This window comes from Heliangelus exortis, chromosome 8 (genome assembly GCF_036169615.1).
Source record: "Heliangelus exortis chromosome 8, bHelExo1.hap1, whole genome shotgun sequence".
In the NCBI taxonomy this organism is placed as follows: domain Eukaryota; kingdom Metazoa; phylum Chordata; class Aves; order Apodiformes; family Trochilidae; genus Heliangelus; species Heliangelus exortis.
In genome coordinates this window covers 14,401,976-14,423,772 of record NC_092429.1, presented here as the reverse complement: position 1 = coordinate 14,423,772, position 21,797 = coordinate 14,401,976, and the positions used below count along the sequence as shown (strand labels likewise).

The window sequence follows — 21,797 nt, the reverse complement described above, 5'->3', positions numbered from 1 at the left end:
TGCATTGCCCGCACTGCCTGACTGCATTGCCTGACTACACTGCCTGCACTGCCCGCACTGCCCTCCCTGCCTGCCTGCCCTGTCTCCCCTACAGGCAGTGGAGGGGAGTAGCCCGGGAGGTGGCTTGCAAAGCAGCGACTTCCCGTTGCTAACCAAAATATTGCTTAGAATAAAAGCTGGAAGTTGCAATGCTTTTTTCTTCTGAGTGTTCAGGGAGACGTTTCGGGCTGGAGCTGACGATTTGTGGTTCCTGGTGGCTGGACTGGAAATGCTGCTCACCACCAGGAATAACGTTAACCAGGGATGGCCAAAATGCTGAGAGATTTCATTCAAACATGGTGAGCAGCCAAAAATCATCAACTCCTCTTCATGTGCGGCACTGGGGACAGGAAACGGGAAAGGGGCACAAGATGTTTAAAAGTAACTCTTGTCACCAATGTGTAAGTGACACAAGTTTAACATAGCTGCTTGCCACCCAAACTGAATTAACTTACAGGTATTTCTACGAAATAGTGATCTAAAAATCCCTTTTCTGTCATCTCCCTAACAATGCAGGGCTAAAAAGGGACCTTTCAGGCCAGGGAGTTTGATCTCCTGCCCTCACAAACCCTCACATAGCAATTTCTGCATCTCATGCTGTGTTTGAGCCCATAAGGAATCTCACCCCTTTTCTTCAGTCAGAAAGCCCATATCATGTATCTCTTTACTGGTGGTTAAGAACTTTGAATGTGTAACTTGAAAACCACACAGTTTATACCTATTTGTTACCGTAGCAATATTCTTAATATTAGATTTCTCTGTTTCTCTAGCTCTTACTTGCTTTTTGAGACTCAGATGTCTGAATGACCATAATGATTGTAGCCCTGTTAGACACTCTCTGTAATAAATTATGCATTTTCTGTGCTTGTTCCCCTTTCCTCTTCCTAAATGTTTGCTTTCCAGGAACAGACATTTTGAGCTGCGCCCCAGGATGCCGCAGGGTCTCAGCTGTACCTTCTGCCTTCCCTGTCTGCTCTGAACAGCCCCTAGTTCCACACCACACTTAGGGAGGTCTTTTATCACCTCTGTATGACACTGGTTCTTTTAGGCCTCCGAGGCAAGGACTGCTAAGTACCTCAGGGTCTTTTCCACAGTCCCCAGCAATTCCTCTAGACCCAGAAAGAGGCAAAATCCCTGTTACTCGTCCAGGTTACACCTTTCCAACAGTTTAATCTCTGAACTGTCTTTCCTCAGTTGAGGTCTTTTTCACTCCAGTCCATATACTTTCTAGTTTGCATCAATGGAATTTTGCCACTTGCTCCATCACGCTGACAGCTTAATACCTGTTATTCTGCTCTCCCTTTCCTACTTGGGCACTGCATAGAGGAATGAGGGGCAGTTCCCTGCAAGGTATTCCAGTCCACCCATGGAACTGAGCAGTGAAGCTCCTCTCTTGGGTTTCTGCCTTGGCCAGGAAGGCCATCCAAAAGCCATGCTGTGTCCTTTTCAGTTGCCCCCTGACCTGTCAGGGTTTTCTGCACATCTGAGCATTGTCATGTTGCTCTGAAGTTCTGTGCAAAGCCTAGAAAAAGGGCCAAAGGTAGCACTGGTGTCAAACAAATATGGAGGGAAGGAAGACAGAAAGCCTGTGTCAAGAATATGGCAGAGTGATTTGTACCAACCTGGCTTAATTTCTATGGCAATTAAGTTAAGGGCATGTTTAAGTACTAGGTCAGAGCCCAAGAGTCAGTCATCCTGGATTTATATTCCATGCAGTTACCTGGGTACACTCTTGTAAGGTGAAAACCAGGATCCATAGATGTGCAGAAAATCTTCAGGGCCAGTGCATGGATGAGGAGTTCTGCAGGGTGCACAGCACTGAATTAGCAACACAGCTTTCTCACTGCAAGCCTGGAGGGGAGGAGCACCGCTCAGATTGACTGACAATGCTGTAATTAATTGAATGGCAATGACACTCTGTTTTGTCCTGATGGGGAGTCCCCTAAATCTTTGCGTTAGTGTGTTAAGGCTTTTTTTTTTACACAATAAGCATTATCTAACCTTTTTTTTTTTTTATCGTATGAATCTCCAGTAAGATGACTGGAGTTGCATGCTTTCCACACACCAGGCTAAAAATTACTATATACAGAAGCTGACTATAATGCAAGGGCAATGTTACCTTTCTGCTTTTGCTTCCTCTGGTTTGCAAGACTGAATCGCTTAAATAAATCTTCCTGCACGTGAATTATATCCACTTCACTGAGAATTTCCTGCCCTACTTAATTTTTGTTGTACTCCTTCTTATTCTGGTAGTTGCTCTTATTTAATAAAGCTAGTCCAAACTTAAAACCTTGTTATTTTAAAGCTTCTACTTTACATTTAAAAAACCCTCACGTTGTATAAAACACAATGTTGTTAACATTTTTACATTACCTTCCCATCAAGAGGTTTTCTTAGAAGCCAGGCTCAGCGAGATTCAGGACCATACACACACTCAGTAAAGGAAAGAAGAGCAGAAGCTTAGATAAAAACTCACCTTGGTATCAGGAGTCCAGCCAAAGCACTCCATTCCTGTATGGTTTTCTTCTAAAAAATATTCTGAACATGCTGAGATCTTGGATAGTGGCCAACTCTTGAAAGGGACCACCTCTGCTAACCACAGCCATTTTGGGGAACTGTCAAGTTTCAGAGGTGTTAAGGTGGATTATTCAGTGAGTTTCTAGAGAGGTTCCACTTTATCCTGTAGGCAGACAGAGTGAGCCAGCAGCAGGCAGCTTTAGCCTGCTTTAGAAACATTCAGCTTTCCAAGATTTGCCAAGCATGCACGTCCTGGTAAACACTGGAATTTTTACATGTTACAGTTCTCGTATAAATGCAAGGACTAACACCAGGATGGGAGATGCAAACATAGCATTTCTTGCATGGCATTGATCAGCCCTGGAGGATGCTGCTTCTCAGCCCACTGAAAACACCACAGACCCAGACAGGCAGTGAACTGAGGAAAACAAAATAAATCATGGCAGCCCCATGCTTTGTGTGCAGCTATGAAAGATCAAAGCTGTTGTTTGGCAGACCATGGTTGCAAACAGTACAACCAATTGAAAGAAAGGAACCACTGTGGCAGCAGGGTAAGTGTTCCATTCACACATTAAATGATGACCCCATTTCCCCCTCTACTCTCCCTGATATAAAACAGAACCAAACAGATACTCACATGTGAACATGAGCAGACATGATCTTCAAAAGTTAATGCATTAAGGTTATAGAAGTTAAACTGACCTTTTAAAAATCTGCTCAAATCTAATTTTACTGATGAGGGTGTTTAGACTCTTAAAAATATGTTTGCTGTACCTTTACTTCCAAATTCTTCTGGTGGTCATGACAGATAGAAAAAAATATTTAAGTGTTTTTTGCTTTTAAGCATTACAATTAGTAGAGATACATCTCAATTTGATCAGCATCCAACTCTAAAAACATACACTCTGTACTGTAAGCACTGTAAATTTAATGAACCGGTTTAGATGCACTTTTCAATTTTTTGGTGACGACTTTTGATTAAAAGCAGTGTATTTATCAATGTTCAAGGGCACATAATGCAGAAACGTGACAGTGTGCTATGAAAACACATCCTGGTCCAAGCCTCTCATGAAAATAGGATTTATCAGTCAGTGATTTTTAGTGGAATTTTCTTGTGCAATAATACATATTATGAAGAAAATGTTTTTTACCCAAATTAGTGTGAAAACCTTTTTTGCTGATGCTGAAATGGAAACCAGTAAAAAAACCCCTAACACATTGCAAGTAATAATAACTAACTCTAAAAGAATTTAGAGACAAAATTTACTACATGAACAACAAATACTCATGGTTGGCATTGCATACATTATCTGACACATTAAGTGAATGGTACAGTCCAAATTTCTCATTCCCTACTGCTCTTAATTATTTTCCATGCCTCTGGTCCTTACTCTTCTCTGCAGCGGACACACCTTACACAGTTCCACACCATACAAACGTGCCATCTACTGGCAAATGAGTGCAGATAGAGCACTTCCTTAAAGAGAAGCCAGGTGAAGGGGGAATTGATTTGAGTCCAGAATATAAAAAAAAGTTCAAGAAAAGTGAGAGTTCTGTTAGTCAACAAGCAGTTGCAGAATTAGGATCACTTTAATAACTCCAGAAATAAAACTATGAGTGCCCTAAAGCATTGCTTTGGGTTGTAAAAATCCCTGGTAAAAAAGTGTTGATAGTCCAGGTTGCAGCTGCAACCTGGTTCCTGTGCAGTTTTAAAAAAGAACAGCTAATTTAGAAGGCTTTAGGGAGTTATAAAGGGGAGTCCCTCCCCTTCCCCCTCATTGCAATATGTGTCTTGGCAGGAAACATACCTTGCAGCTGACCCAGGCCCATTATGAAATTCTCTTCCAGAATGGGTGAAGCATGGGTGCTTTGGCCATGGGTGGCAGCTCTCTGATGTGGAAGTCCTCCTGGAGACCCAAGTCCCTGGGTTATGCCAAAAGCCACAGAGCAGACACTTCCATAGAAAGAGAACCACACTCCTGACATGAACAAATGTGCTAACATTAAAAAACTCCATCACTCTGATGCAACACCTGTATTACATGTAGCTCTTAGAACAATCTTGCCACCACAGTCTTGTTTCTGGTACCATACAATGTATATACTAAGGCTACCTGTTCACCTCTTGATTTTCCCAGCAATAAGCTTGCAGATGCATATATCCCAGTATGTATGGTAAGAGAATGGGAAAGAAAGAGAACATATTTACTGGGGAACTCACATTATAATTTCTTTTTGAAGTGGAAATTGAAAGAGATTATTTTATAAACTCTGGGCATTTGTGAAACAACCAGACTGATTGATCAGCCTCAACTAACATACCTGCCAGACAGGTGAATTATGTTGTTTTGCTCCTCCAAAGTGTGACCTATCCTTAATGGAGCCCTGATGCCTAGATCCACACTTTGTGCAAACATTAAGGAAAAAGATGATGGCAAAGATGGAAGCAACTGAAAGGACATACCAATTATTTTTGTTGAACTGTTCCATATATAACTATATATATATATATATATATATATTCAAAGCAGCAATTTAGATACAGAGTGAAGAGCAATACATACTTCTAGTAGAAGACAGTCTGTGATATTGCTGTGTGGAACAGAGCACTGATATGTCACTACACATAAATGAGAAGTATTCGATTATTTTAGTGATATAATAAAATTATTTTGATGGCAGAAGAATTTCAGAAAGCCTTTCCAGTACCTCACATTTCTAATTGTGGTAGTAACCACCAGTATATCCTGTAGCTGACTGGACACACTCAGAACATGCTGCACTGTGTGCCAGGCTGCTGAGACCTCGCTTCATTTCCATCAATATAGCCTCATCTATGTCCTTTCCAGTCTTCCACAGCATCTTGGTAGCCAAGGCAAAGAAAGAAGTCTCTGACCTCTACCTTCCAGCAAAGGAAAACATCTGTTACTGTGTTTGAATATGTATGGGAACAGAGAACTGGTGTCCATCCTCAAACTCCTTACAACTAGAGCAACCTTTTCATCCTAAAGTGCTTTTGTGCTGCAGTCATGTCCACACATCAGGCAGTGTTTTCTCTATCTGCTGCTTAGAAAAGATGCCTCATCCTCAGGCAGGGTGCTATTGCAGAGCAAAATTTACAATTAGATACTACATTGCTACTGTGTAATCTATCAAAATCTAAAATTTTGTAGACCAAGCACTAACAAGGCACGTGCAAGTTTGTCACTGGCACTTCCTTACACCTTCCACTCACCATGAGTGACTGCAAATGAGCACAAGTACGCTTAAAAATAATAATAAAAAAAAGCCACATAAACCCCATTTTTAGAGATACCTTTTTTGCAATGGCATTTGTAGTTTCCCCTTTGAGGGAGGGAACAAGACAAGCAGACTGTAAGGATTCTATAGGAAATCTTACTGACTTTGAAATAGACTATTGAGAAAGTCATCCCAATTAATAAACTACATTTTCAACCTACACATTTCCTTCAGGTAGGCATCCCTTTTTAGCATACAAAACCAAAACAAAACCAACCCAACCCAAAACAAACAAGGAACAACAAAAGATGTGACCTCAGATTTAATTCACCATCAAGCTCAGAACTTAGGAAGGTCAGGTATCTTGAGAGCCTGCCTAGCTTGCCCTGAGACACCCATCTTACATTTCTGAAAAACCCAACACTTTACATAATTCCTATTTAAGATAACACAGTTACTATCTATTCAAACATCCTTGTGGTGCTTTAACCCTTCTACTGGAAGTGATCACTGCCCAGCCTTTTTTTTTTTTTCCCCATCTTTTTTCATCCACATCAGCTATACGCACCTAAATTTCCTAATGGCCTAATGGAACAATTTTTTACCAGTTTCTTAGGGAATGGTTGTCTAATCCCAGTCTGGGATGAATCCTCTTTACACATGGCAATTAGAAAAAACAGATGTGAATGAGACCTTCAGATCTGCTGCTCACCATGCTGTGTTTGCATGGGAGCTGAAGTAAAAGCAGAAGACAATTTTTTGAAGTTTCTTAGCTCAGCTTTAGAGAAAGTACAGAATATAGCATTTGTACTACAAAACCAACAACACAAAACCACAGTCAGTAGAGGTACAGCAGCAGAAGCAAAAAGACCAAAGCTCCCCTCAGAAAGCAGGAAGAGGAGGAGCTGCATTACAAGGAGCTGGTACCACAGCCTCTCCGAACAACACTTGCAGAAAAAGCCTCAAGACAGACAATGCCAAGACCATGAACAGTCTTTACTTCTATCAGTTTCACAGCACAATGAGACACAGCACAAAGTTTGTACAGCGGGATCTGCAGACAGTTTAAAAACAGGCAATTGTTATAAAAAGCATAGAGTCTGAATGTGAAAATATGGAGACAAACAATATTGCAGCTAATGATCACCTTGCTCATCTTTGATTGTCTAAGAAGTCCAACTCACTGACTTCTCATAGAGCCTTTAGTATTCTCCACATCATCTTCTTCGAACACCCTAGTTAATGTAAAGCTTAATGGGTCCCAACTAATATGTGCAGTATGTTTCTGAAGTTTTTCCTCTTGCTTCCAAACCCTGTTTGCAGTGTGTGGGGAGATGCAACAACTCTCATCATACAACATTCTGATTCACAAAGAAGCAGCACAAGTGTTGTACATAATTTAATTTGCACTTCTGTATATAAATGTTTACTATATTGCACACTATTGCAGCACTTAAAAACATCTATTTGCAAAAATTAGTAAAATACTTTAAAGGATTTAAAAATAAGGGTTTTAATGCAACTGACAAGATAATAAAAAAGCAATTTACTTAATGAGATACAATCCTTTATGTTGGAAATGAAAGTTACATACAACTAGAGTACAATTAAAATATACCATATAGTTCAACACTTAATTCCTCAAATGTGTAAAATTAACAAGCTTCTACTGTCATAGATATACAATTTTTCCATATTGTGAAAAGGATTTTTCAAATTAAATACAGGTAACATAATATTCTGTAGTTATATTTTATGACTGTGTTTAAATGAGAGGGTTGTATAATACTCACATTGTCAAATGTACTTGCTAATGCCTTGGAAATTGCACACTTCCCCTCCTTTTCCAAAATAGAATCTCATTTCCATGCTGAAGTCTATTATGCCATATTGGAAAAGTGTTTTATTTCTAACAGGATTTTCATAAAATTTAAAAAATAGCATAATACCATGGCATTAAGATGACTTTTCCACTTATGCCCACATAGAGTTTAATCTGGATATCAGACAGACATGTCAGAACCAATTTCCTAGACTTTTGTCTTATTGTACACGCAAGATGAATGATTACAGTATTTTACAAAACAGAAAAGTCTTTGAACCTTAGAATTATAAATGTAATGATTAAAAATTAAAATCATAACAGAATCAAATTGTGATCTCCAACATTTATTAAAATCTTTTAAAGTTCATAAATGACAACAAAGTTACTGTAGAATTTATCGCATACAGCTAGCATACAGCAGCATGTCCTTGGTCTAAATGATATACAAAAGATTTTAACATTTTCATACAAAGGATTTTTTAAATTTATTAATGTGACGATATATCTTTGTTACATAAAATTTGCTACAGCAAAGTATCTTATACTTTTCTTGCACATATGTAAATATGGGTGGACAAAGACTGCATTCAGTGTCAGCCTCCTAATGATGTTGTGCAAAAAATGCTCAACAACCTAAACATACAGAATGTTGGATGGTACATTTCATACTCTTTTGTAAAATGTCTACAAAGGCTTTTCTTAAAGGAGTGTCATACAGATTAAAAGGGAGGAACGCCAGTGACTGCTTTATTTGCACTGACATTCAAACAAATACAATGGCTATGTATCAATATAGCTCATTTTTTAAAAAAAACAATTAATCCTTGTATGCATGTAGATTTATTGTAAAATATGAGTCTAGTTTAAACTGTTTTGATGTGCTGTTTTAAGACAGGTCACTGAGACAGCCAGAATCAAGTGTACAAATAAAACTACTATGAATAAGTTTAAAAGCAACCCCCAAAAAAGTGCTGAGCCACTGATTATTAACATTGAAATAAATGTGTAAAAGTGTCCAAAGCTAGCACATGATAGCAGTATCTTTTAAGTCAGTTGGTGAGAGTATACAAAACATGATTAAGCCCAAATACTTATATCTGTGTGACCATACATTCTGTTTGATTGAAAGAAACTAGGTTATAAATGAAGACACCACACAACTAAAATAAACCCAGCTGTTGCAGTTTTAAAACTTTCTCTTTTCTTCATGAATGAAGTGCTGTAATTAAAAAGAAAATGATTGCAGCAGTACTCCATCCTCAGTTTACTAATATAGTATACCAGAATAAAAACTTGGCAATAACCTCTTGCTTTTAACAGCTAACAAAAAAAGAACCGTGTTCATCCAGCAATGCATCTAGAACATTATTTTGCATTTGCTAAACCATTTGTTTTCCATAGCTAATGGCAGAGCGCATTTTACGTTTTGTGGTGTGGTGGTTCTTATTTTAGTGGATGCCATTTTTAATCAAAAAAGGCTCAAAATAAGGAATAGTTTCCGAGCCCAACATTGGCTCTTTCTTTTGTTGTTTGAAAAAAAAAAGAAAACGTGAGTCAAAATGAATCATATTCTCTACAATACTGACCAAAACTTCCTTGAAGAGTTTAGGGTTCATGTTCTTAAAAAAGCTGTTTCATACCTGCCAACTGAAATGCTGGTAGTTGACTTGGTTCAATACGGTTCAAAGTCCAGACCAGGTGGAATTACTCCCTCTCATGAGACTGTAAGCTTTCCATGGTACAGTCTGGTTATGGCAATTTACCTACTGCCTAGATGGGAAATAAAAAGGAAGGAGGCAGTGATGAAAACTGCAGGGATGTAGAAAACCAAGGCACGGGGTCTAGCTACTGTCCCCTACTTAAGCCATCCAATTGATTCTACTGAATTTTGGTCAGCCTCCAGGAAGAAATGTTTTTAAGTTAATTTAGCAGACATCTATATGGCGATAAATACTACCTTCAAAAATGCTAAAAATGTTGGCTAGGTTTAGTCTGAGCTACTAAAAATTATAAATTGTAGCATCAGACACAAGACAGACAAGAATTATTGGCTGGCACAGACTAGAAGCAACATTTATCTTTCACTTCAGTCTAAATCACACTAGCCGCAACACCTTCCATTTCACTCACACAAATAATACATTATTCAAAATAAAATGGAGCATTCTTGGGTAAAAAACTACTTCATTTTAAAGGGGAGAAATGAACAATACACAGAAACAAAGAACGACAGAAACCAAAGTTAAGTAGGAAAGTGGTCTATAATTCTGTGTTACTGCACAAACAGTGCTTGCTTAATTGTGCCTAGTTAGAAGGGTTGGTGCAAACTGCACACATGGAAGATGGCAATAAAGACCTCAGTCAGCTTTGTGGAATGAAGTAACTAGGTAACTGTTTTGACATATGATGGTCTCAGCTCCACCTCATCTGTTAACAGAGTGCAAAGATCCCAATGTGAGCCCTGATGTCATCTTGTCCTCTTACTCCTACTAAAAATCAGCAAATTCTTTTGCACATTTTTCTGTTAGAGACGCACGAATATCTTCTTCTTCATAGTCATCAAAGTTGCTGGTATCTCCAGGGCCTCTGCACTTTGGTATGAAGGGAGCTTCTACCTGTATTTTTTTTTTTTTGGGAAAAAAAAAAACATAAGAAATGGTATCAGCCTATTTTAGATTTAACACTGTGATAAGGAGCACAACAGTATTTGCTTATTATTATTCGTGAAGTCCTGCCAAGAAACCAGATATTAGAGAGAACCAGCTTAATGTCATGGCACACAAAACTAGCTTAAGGTGCAGGCCTAGATGTATGAATGAGTTGAAAAAGGCTGGCAAACATAAATTTAAAAATACTTCCATTTCAAAACAAAGTTTAGTACTGTTCTTGCAGAAAAGACCCTGCTCCTGGAGCTGTGTGGTGTGGCTGCATGTAGGAGTCACCCGGTCAGGGCAGAAGCAGTGTAGAATGACTTACATCAACAATACTCAAAAATCTCAGGGCAGTTTGGAACCCTTCTCTTCCTACTTAACACCAATCCTCTATTTCCAAAGAAATACCAAGCTATTATCAGTTTAAAACAATCTATTCTGCATCTCCTACAAAGTTCCTCCTAGGGCCTAGCTATAAGAAAGAAGTAAAAGTCTTCTCAAAACCAGACTACAACTTGAGAGACCAGCAATGACTTGAGGGGGGCAGTAAAAGATTTTACAGAAAGTCAGTTCTAATTAATGACTGAAATGCCCTTCTGGATAAAGACTGCCTGCACATCCTCACATCCACACTTGATTAGCCTTGAGATTCAGTGCACCTCATGCCAACTGTATGGCAGTAAGGCATGCACACTCAGGTAACTGGAACCAGTCGTTTTTCAGGACCCTTTAAACTGCTGCTTCTTAATACTGAGGGAACCTGCAGCTTCTTGAGGTTGAATTTACAATAAAGTCCTTGGGTGTGGCTACAGTTTAAGTGTTTCCATCTTTCTCTCCCAATGTAGCATACACTTCAGCCTCTAGTCATTTTGAAGTTAAACTAAATATGAATTTAAATGAAGATATAGGTCATCATGGGGACACACCTGCAGTTTTACTGCCTCACAGCTTATGCTGTCCCTACACAGTCAGGGGAAAAACACAACAAACCAAAAAACCAAACCAACCAAGCAAGAAAAAAAAAAAAAACAAAACAGCCAACCAAACAAAAAAGATAAAAAGGAGATGTTCCCAACTTGCAGACACTGAAATGCTATATTTGGGAACAGACTACTAAATTCCACCTTCACTCAGATAATATTAATTCACTTCTTAATCCTTCTAGTCTATCACACCTCCACATTCAAAATTAAGCTTAATTACATTCTAAAATAATCTAAATTTTAGAATCAAATGCATGTTGAAAGAAGAAATAAGCAGGGTTTGGGACTGGAGGGATTTTGAGGCAATGATGAAGAATTGATGGTAAGAAAGGGACCAGAGAGAACAGAAGACCAGGGAGAGAGAGAGATGCTATGCAACAAGCTAAGGACAATCTGGATTTGGAAGCATGATTATTGGTACCACATTCCTCTTTTTCACTTGACAGATGTCTGATCTGTTCACCTTTATGGTAAGAAAAACTACTGAGGTGATTCAAATTTAAACCTGGACATGCAGAGCAATCTGCCAGGTATCTCTCTCTGGGACTTCCCAAGGAGCATGTGTGCCAGAGGCAGCACAGTGGGGAGAGAGATCTGCAGGCACAGCTCCAGCTGGGGCAGGGAATGAGATCACACTGTGCAGGAGCTGCTCAGTGCCCCAGGTAGATTACTGATGGCTGGGTCGTGTGTGCATGGAAATCAGTAAATTAAAGAGGTACAGAATAGACTAATACATATTAAACTCTGCTGACTTTGCGTGCTAACTCTGTACACCTGCAAGAAAGAAGACTGACTTTCTGCAATTATAGACTGTGCTACAAATCTCATGTCTCTATTCTTTTGTTCCTAAAACAGTATACATGTTTAGGTGATTAATCCTGACAGAATACACTCTGTGGACATACCTACCCTACAGAGGCATGTTTTACCATTATCTGAATTCTGTCTCTGAATCTTCTCAAATTGATTTTCAATTACTTCCTTACAACAAAGCTCAGAACACAAGAAATATCTTATTTGCTGCCGGAATTTCAGAATTTGTTCAAAGACCTCTCAGACTTTCCTATTATCTTCACTATGGAAATTGCTAAAAAGAGAGGGCAGGAGATAACACTGGTTTATAGTAGAAATGCCTGTTTGTCCCTAAGTGCAACCATATTACCAGGCAGTATTTTAATAAACAGCGATGCGAACACACACAGAAAATGACTCGATGTAATCTCAAGTACTAAGTAATTGGCAGATTCTCTTATGACTTTAGCATAACAAATTATTCACATTACATTAGCTGCCAGAGAACACTACATTTGCTGAGGAAAATAGATGGTGAGGCAACAGTCACTGTGAAAAGCTAATATAAACCTAAAATCTATTGCAGTATTTCTGTGACTGTGCAAATGATATTACAATTCATGCTGTTGTTTCAGACCCTGAATAGTGTTTATTCCTTATAATTAGAAGCTACAAATTTATTTGCAACCAGTTTTCACAATCCTCCAAAACTAGTAATAGCCATTCTGACTGTAGTACTACTTTATGTTTTAAAACACCTGTATCTGTAAAAGTAAATCTCTATAGCAGTGCACAAGGAATGCTAAGAATATTTAGCACAGTATTAAAACATCTGATTTAATATAGCACCTGGGTATCCCCAAACTGCATACTGGTGGATAAAACTCAGTGCATGTAAGTGTGCCTTGTAAACAGGCACTGAGAAGCAAAGAACAGATAATTATAATTCTGCAGTGGGGAATCTTTTTTAAAACATCTACACTTAATAGAAAGAACACAGGATGTGATAATTGCACCTTGTCTTCGAGTAATTAATACATTAGTGAATACTACAATAACTGCACTGTCAGTTTGTGTAGTCAAACAACCAGTTCCTTTTTATAAACTATTGTTAGTATTTAGGTCTGGCCTTTAAAATACTGCTGTTACAGCAGCAAGTTCATGTTAGCAGTAAAACAATGTAAAACAATTTCTACAAATGTCTTATCGCTTCACTCTAATCTCTTCTTATCTAGACACAAAATTATTTCTCCAGATGAGCCATTTGGGACAAATAACAACCAGGTTGTTTTAGTATTTTATTGTTGCTTATTGAAAAAAACAAGAATTCAGAGGTTGCATTTAAGAGAACAAATAAAATTCTTAGGAATCTATTTTTAGCAATTCACTAATCTCCAGATATTTAACTTCAACTCTACCTTCCAGGGGAGAGGGAGGCTCTGGAGCTACTGAAACACACACCTAAACTAAATTGTCATTATCCTTATTCCTTTTCCCAGCTTCCTTTCCCAGCTCTGCCTCATTCATCCTGGCAGCCACTACCTGCCTCTCCAAATGGTATGTTCATGGCTGCTTGTACTCTGAAAACATTGCCAACTGTCTCCCTTGCTTTCATTCTCACAGAAATCTAAAGTTCACAGTGCAAACCAGGCATAGACTTTCTAAAAACCATGTTAAAAGTCATGTTAGTCAGCCAGGTCTAGAAAACCATCTAAAAGTGGCAGGAAGAACATTCAGCAGGGCTCTTCTTATGGAACTGCAGTCAAGACAAGAACTCCTCAGCAGACGCTCTGTACAGCTGACTGCATCCCAGCCACAGATAAAGCAAAAGCAAGGAGGGAGCACACTTCTTTCTCAGACAAAAAAAAGCTCTAGCCAAAGCTAGAGCTTCTCCACACTGAAGCAGTCTGGTTGCCAAGAACTAGCTGGAAAGGAAAACAAATTCCTCTCTGCTGTGAAGGAGTATTTATAGATGGCACTATAGCAGGGGTTAAAGAAAAAGCGAGAGAGGCAGGAGATGGCTCATTCTGAGATAATTCCAGAAATAGACTAAACACAAGTTAAGAGAATACAAATGTAACACAGAGGTCCAGGATAAAATACCAACAGGAAACAAACATAATTCAACCAATATATACTCTCCAGGGTCTCAAAGATTAAACTAGTTTCACCTTTTCAAAGCAAAAAATTTAAAAAATAGTTAAGAAATTTACTTCAACCCCTTAAAAACCTGTAATAGTTTTGATCAGGAAGGTTCTTACCTTTCTCTGATAAATGGCAATCCAATCTGTAGTTGCAAACCACTTGTGATTCTTTATGTCATTTACACCATTCTTGAGATTTCCATATCGTTTGGTCAAATCTACCTGGAGTAAATTTCTTAGAAGATCCTTCAGGTCTGAACTGAAGTGTGATGGAAACCTTACCTAAAAATTATACATCCACAACATTAAAAGCAATATACAAATTTGATTCTTGCCCCTGTGAAGTAAAACAATGTTCACACAAAAGGAAACATTTGAGCCTTTTCTATTCTTCCACTAAAACCAAATCAAGCAGGAATGCAGGACAAGAGACATGTTCATTGTTCCACATGTTTCTGTTTCACAGAGCTATGATCAATTGCATTACCTTGCATATCTAGTTTTTTGAGCTGAAATTTTCTAGATGTGATTGAATTGGGAAAAAAATGACAATTTAGTGTAACAATGACATAAAAGCTATACATTTAACCTGGTGTGTCACTAATACCACATCATCTCGAGGCATTCTCAACTATTTCCAGGAACTGAAATTTTCTGTATTTTATATCTATTTATATAAATACACACAGAGGCCCACAGGAGATACAGTATGTTATGGCATATCTAGAGCCTATAAATACATATCCCGGCTTGGCTTTGCAAATGAAGATTTAAGAAGGGCTCTACCCACTCTGCAATAATTGAACATTCAACAATCATATATGAAAATACAATCTGAAACATTATGCTGTACTCTAATCCATTTCTGATAACACTGATACCAAAAGCCTTATATAAATAATACAGCACACTATTTGAAGACAGCACACAAATGAGTGACTTGTGAATACAATTCATTCAAACCTGGCTAAGGAATATTTGAAGATGATTAATGGGGTGCAATTACATGAGGTTTTACTAGCAGAAGATCTACTGAAACCATCTGAGATGGGAGAGAGAAGAAAGGGGAAAGAAACAGGCAGAAAGTTGAATCTGTCATGCTCATATTTTCAACATTTTACATTCCCTATATTCTGCCAATCGGTTATGAAGTAAATGCAGAACATGGAATTAATTAACATAAAAACATGTTCTGAAATCAAGACACCTGATAATCAGGAACACTGCTTCAGTTTACCTGTCAGTATGGCTCTACTGTAGTGCATGAGAAATTTGTAGGTTTTAATGAACATAACACCTGTATAGCTGAGAAGGAAATGTTAATTCCTTTTTTAAAGTAGAGAACTAAGTGCATGAGGTAGACTAAATGGAAGACTTCAGGTTATAAAACAAACATACTGCTAGCTGAGAACTGAATATTAGAGTTTCCAGAGTTTAAGTCCATTGCTGTTCCAGCAACCATCCACCCTTGGAATCAGTAAAAAAAGGTGGATAATCAACAGCAGAAATGTTAACCAAATTAGATAAAACTGAACAAAATGATGAAGACTTGATGATCTTTCAAGGTCCCTTCCAACACCTAACATTCTGTAATTCTGTCGAATGAATTCCCATATATTTATGGAGACAGCTGAAGAGTCACAATACTAGGCCTTCAAAAAGCAACCACCCTCTTGATTTAAATAAGGTCATAGACAGGAATTGCCCACTGAGGCAATTCCCTTAATTAGAGTTACAGGAGCAGGTGAGATGGGGCATGGCATGTGTTTGTGTAGGGATAAAGAAGAGAAGAATTGTAATAAATCAAATGAGCACAAAGAAACATGAAGACAACACTGGTGAGCAGGAGAAACAACAGAATGATCACATTTTCATGCTAACTGGAACATTAAGAGATATTAATGAAAAGTAAGTGAAAAACACTTTTAAAAGATTTTGTATAACAGTGAAAGCTGAACAGAACATTAGACATGTCTTGCAGAATTAAAGAAACCTACTATGAATTATGGAAAGTCTTCAGAACTTCTCAAAAGCTGTAAGAATATTTCTAGAACAGGAAATAGCTAGCCAAATTAGGCATAAAAATAAATAGCTGTGAGATAATTTTTATCTAAGCACAGAAGGATATAATACCACAATGTCTTAAGATTTAGTAACTCGCATTTAAATTTGAAGATATGGAACAGATTTTTATAACTTTGATTTTTAATATTACTGTAATGATGTCTGTACTTCAGAAATATACATTACAAACTACACTGTCTAGTAGCTAGCACATTCTGCATCTACTCCACACACAAAAAACCAAGACAAACAACTGTTGTGAAAATACTTAGAGCCTTCACTCACCTTGCCAGACACAATCTTCTCATAAATCTGAATGGGCTGATCTGCAAAGAATGGGGGATATCCAGCTGCCATTTCATAAATTAGCACTCCTAATGCCCACCAATCCACTGCCTTGTTGTAACCCTGGATAAAATGAGAAATAACAACATTTCTATAACTTCTAACATAGTTTAAGATTTTCAATACATATCTATGGAATTCAAAGAAAGCAAGTGCAGTATTGGCTGTCTAACATTGGACTTCCAACCCAGCTCAAACTGAAGCTCACTGATTTCAACAGCAATAAAATTAATACATTGATGACAGAGAAAAAGTGTTAGAAATGACAGTTTGCACACACTTCTGCATTGAGTTTCAGTGATGCCTTTACACTGATGCAACAAGACTCCCTAAGTGACAGAAATTAACACTATTTATTTATTCATTTAAACTCAAAATAATCTTGTGACAGAATCATGGCAACTTCTTTCAAAGCTTTGGGAAATTTCATTAAAGATAATGACACTTCCTGTGTTCTGTACCATAAAATTTTTGCTCCACTATCTGTATTTTAGAACATTCATTTTCATATTTAGTTAACTAGTTACAAGAGCATAAAGGTTTAGTTAATTAGCTGTTAGAGAGCCATTTATGATTCAATCTTTAGTGCCTGAATAGAAAAGAATTAGTAAATCCTCTTTAATATTAAAAAAAGACAGAAAACTCCACCAACACATCAATTGCATATGTGTTCTCTGAGATCTTTTACAAAGGTCAGGTCTAATACTCAGTTTTTCCAGAAAAATCTGTTATGGAGGATAACATAGACACACCACAATTTCTTCTGCTGCTTTAGGGGGAAAAAATGCTGCAAGTAACTAATAAACATTTTCTCCCATAATAAAAGTATTTTCAATTTACTTTAAGACCTGCAAAGGTTATTTCATTAACCCACATATTAAATACAACATTTTACGTTATGCATTACGACTGTTTATATCCCAAGCAGTTCTATAAACTATAAGGGTATTTTTTCTTTGTAAATCATGAAGGGCTACAGTTGAATAGCAATACTATAAACAATATTTATTCTATATTCAAACAGTGCAAATAATGGGCACAAAATCATCAGTGCTAAACTTAGACTGCATGTATTTTATGTATAAAACCAGAGGCTTTTATGTTTGATTTAATGTAAAGGGACTATTGATTCATCCAATACGAGATTATTTTTACCTCTGGAGCTTCTGTTCTGCTCTGGTAACACTTCAGATCATAATCACTCAGATGTGATGTTCTGATATGGCTGCTTTTTAAATAGCCTAATTACAGATTCTTCAAATCCCTCTTTCCCTTCCAAGTTACATGGCAGACAGGTGTAGAAAGTTCTGTACAGTTATGTGTGTCCCTGCTTTGGAGTAAGTTTTAGTATACTAGATTTACAATGCAATGATTGCATTTTGGGTAATTCATAAAGAGATGACTAGTCAAGATTTGATTTTTGGAAGTATCAGCTACTGTGTACCCCTAAGAGTTTAAAAACAAAGTATTAAGTTTTAACTGCATCAAATACATAGATGAATATCAAGACAAAGTACCTTGCTGAGAATTATTTCAGGTGCCAGGTATTCTGGAGTCCCACATAACGTCCAAGTTCTTCCTTTTACTCTTTTTGCAAAGCCAAAGTCTGTGACCTGTCAATAGAAGAAATTGGCTATAAGTTCATTTCTACAACAAAATTTACAATTAAGTACTTGTGAAATACTTGGGAAAGCTCTTTTATATAGATGAAAAATTTGTTTCTTGAATCATATAGTCAGATGTACCTTTAGTAGCCAGTCCTGATACTTCTACTTCAGATAGAAAAAAGGTTTCTCATGACAAAACAGGTATTTCTCCCCTTACATAAGCTTCTACTTATAATTTCAAAAATCAGTGGGAACTATGGCTTACTAATCTTCTACATATACTGTAATTACATTAATAATTTCTCTTATACTTTTCCCATCAGACTGTTCATGATGCTGAAAGCTTAAAACACACGAATATGAACAAGACATTTATCTTTTTCTTTAGTTAACAAATAAACGAATCACAAAAAGGGTCAGGGTATCCATCAGTCTTGTAAATTTAGAAGTTTATTGCACAAGTGTATAAAGGTTAGAGGTCTTCCAGTAACTGCTGATTCTGAGTATATTTGAAAGTATTGCCAGAGTCAAGCTTGTTTATGTGAGGACTTGGGGGTGCATGTGTTTGTGGAATATAGCAGTATCTTTACTTAAAAATTGGCAACTTCTATAAATTATTCATTCCATTTGTCATGTGTTCTGCATTAAGTTTTCAGACCTCTGTATGGGATATCATCCTCACTGTGTTTTTTCCTGGACCCTACTGTGAAATACATAGGGAAGGACATGGAGTTACACATGAAATTCTGGGATCTGTTTCAAGCTAGTGAGCTATGTTTCTTTGGGGATCCATTTCTTTTGATTCCTCCTGCAAGCATTTTCAGTCTATTTCCTGAGAAAACATCCTGTACCACAATGATAATCATTGCTAATTATTCAATAGCCTGTGCTGGTGTTTCTCATTCACTTGTGTCACAAGTAAACAAGCCGAAATTCAAACTATCAAGGCAGCTTTTGCTTCATTTTTGGTAGAAACAGCAGCAATCACAGTTGGAACTAAACAGAGAAGGGTGACGTGCTGACTAGAGAGATCTGCTTCAGTCAGCAAAGCATCGTTTCTATGTCTGTGACTGCACATCAGTCTGTGTGAGAATAACTGAAGACACAGGACAAATGCTAATGACCTTAAAATTGAAAAAGGAAATGAATGGAGTTTCTAAACAAAAATCAATTTGAGCTGCAGTATCAACATAGGAACACAAATCCCTCTCTCTGTTCAGAAGCAGAAGAGAACCAACCTCACATGGGAAGAGTGACCACTGGACCCGTTCTTAATACCTGCAGTTTTCCCACCACCAAAAAACCATTCTGTTGCACACAGAGTTGCCAGTTCTGGAGCAAACCCTTCATAGCTTTACATTAATGGTGTCCCCAACCACATTAATAACACTTGCATTTCTCTTCTCTCTACATCATTATTTTATTCTCCACACACAATTATCTTACAGTTATAAACAACATAAGATATGAATCCTTTCCACTTTCTCTCAAACATTTTTATTATTAATTTTACTGTTAAGATTCTGATACAGCAAAAGGTGACACAGTGAGGGAAAAAAAGGTTTCATGGTTTAAGGACTGCAAAGTCTTGCAGAGTGCTTGCCACTGTATAGCACCTGCTCATTTAGGTCAAAAACACAAGAGCTAAAAGGAAGATGAGAAGGTGCCGTGAGAGGCTGCTGTAAAACCAAAGTTGTTACTTGCAGCACCACAGTTCTGGTCTGATGTGAACTGAGCTTAGTCCAGATATGCAAAGAAAGTTGGGACTCTTCAAGGGTGGGATTCATCTGACTGAAATTGAGTACTATACTGTTGACACTGACATCTAAGATGGTTATGCTAAAGTACTTAGATAGACAGTGTACAGAACCAGACATTTTAGAGCACATTTCACTGTGTTCTAGGGCAGACGTATAAAATAGGTCAGATGAACAGAGCCATGTAATCACCTACTTCTCGCCACAGACCCCAAGGGAAATCTTGACAACTCGCTCAACTGCAGACAGCTCCATTGTGCATACTTAATTTCAGTCAGAGGAAGTACAACCTGATGGTTTTAACTGTTACTAAGCAGTAAGGCATCTTAATGCTCCCTGGATGCACACTAAAATGCCAGTCAGCTTCAGACCAGTTTTCTAAACACATTTGCTAGAATTACCTAAGCCTATACAGTAAGATAAGACTCCACTGCCTAAATATATGAAGAATATCATACCTGGATGTATCCTTGCTGATCAATTAAAAGATTTTCAGGCTTTAGATCTCTGTAGATGAGGTCTAATGAATGGAGGTACTCAAATGTTAGCACTATCTGAGCTGCATAAAACCGTGCATGTGGTTCACTGTGAAGAATTAAAAGATCATTAAGTACCACAATGCTACACTAAAACATTAAAACAACCATGTAACTGCCAGGGAGACAAATTAAGTCTCTTTCTACTTTTTCTTTCACAGTGTAACAAGGGAAGGGAAAAAACCCATCAGGCAAACAGCATATATTTAAGAACGGATACACTCATTCCCTAAATTTAATTTGTCTGGTGGGTAAAATACACATGCAAAACAAGACGAATGTACTTACAATACAGAGCTTAGACTTTACATTTTACTTTGAGAAACTATCATAAATTACAGTGATAACATGCATATGAGAATTTCAAGATTTGATCATGCATAGATAATGCAGTAAACTAACTGAAAAATATAAAATAGTTAAAGTTTTTTATTGCTTCACTAGTTTTAAGTCCTCTGAAAGAGGAGTAAATTAAATGCACTTATCCCTCCAGAATTTTTTCTTCAATAGTAATAAATTTTGTGAAACCCTCTTCCAAATAAGCAACATAAGCCTTTTTCAAAGAATTATGTCATTTATACTCTTACCTGAACCTTCCAATTCTTCTTAGATGTGAAAACATTTCACCACCAGGAACATACTCCATTACCATGTATAAATTAGAATTGTCCTAAGGAAGCAAGCAGACACACACAGATAGATGTTAGCATGCTACAGTGTCTGTAATTCCCTAGATACAGTGCATTCTACTAAATAATGAAAACTGTAGTCATGCAATGACCTCAACAAATACAAAGCAACACAAATATAAATTCTGAAAAAGGTGCAGATACATGGCAAAAGGAGCACAATGTAGCTCAGGAAAGTAATCAGTGAGCTCCTGACACAGAATGGCATGAAGGCAGAGGATATGCCTACTTAAAGACAAGAATTTGTACTCCTAACAGTTCAGAATTGACAGCCTGAGGTATGTCCCCAGCAGTCCCAGCCCCAAACCCCAAAACTCTCAAAACTGTTAAGATTAAAAGGTAGAAATTGTTTGTTCATTTTAAATGGTATTTAAAAAAAAAAGGAAAAAAAGCAAAAGGGGAAAAAAAAAAAGGAACTTTATAGAGGACACATGTAATTCTATAAATTAGGAAAATACTTTATTTCTTTGCAGACTAACTATTATATCCTGTAAACTATAAGTTAATCTTGAAGTTGTTTCCTTCACGGTTAAGAGCCCTGTCTCAAGTCATTAAGCCCTGTCTAAGGTCTAAATCTCAAACAAAAAAATATGAAGAGCAATTACAAT

At 37.4% G+C, this 21,797-nt stretch overlaps 1 protein-coding gene across 6 annotated transcripts in view; it reads right to left on the bottom strand.

Moving 5' to 3' along the window:
- Positions 1-7,284: 7,284 nt before the first annotated feature.
- PRKACB (protein kinase cAMP-activated catalytic subunit beta) overlaps positions 7,285-21,797 on the bottom strand; it is a 68,289-nt gene continuing 53,776 nt past the window's right edge. For all 6 annotated transcript variants that reach the window (XM_071750581.1, XM_071750580.1, XM_071750585.1 and 3 more), the window contains 6 exons: positions 21,088-21,170; positions 20,423-20,549; positions 18,118-18,213; positions 16,541-16,663; positions 14,309-14,473; positions 7,285-10,236 (listed from right to left, as the gene is read on the bottom strand). In XM_071750581.1, the coding sequence (XP_071606682.1) occupies positions 10,111-10,236; positions 14,309-14,473; positions 16,541-16,663; positions 18,118-18,213; positions 20,423-20,549; positions 21,088-21,170 (720 nt within the window). In that variant the 3' untranslated portion in view covers positions 7,285-10,110. The remainder of the gene's footprint in view (positions 10,237-14,308; positions 14,474-16,540; positions 16,664-18,117; positions 18,214-20,422; positions 20,550-21,087; positions 21,171-21,797) is intronic.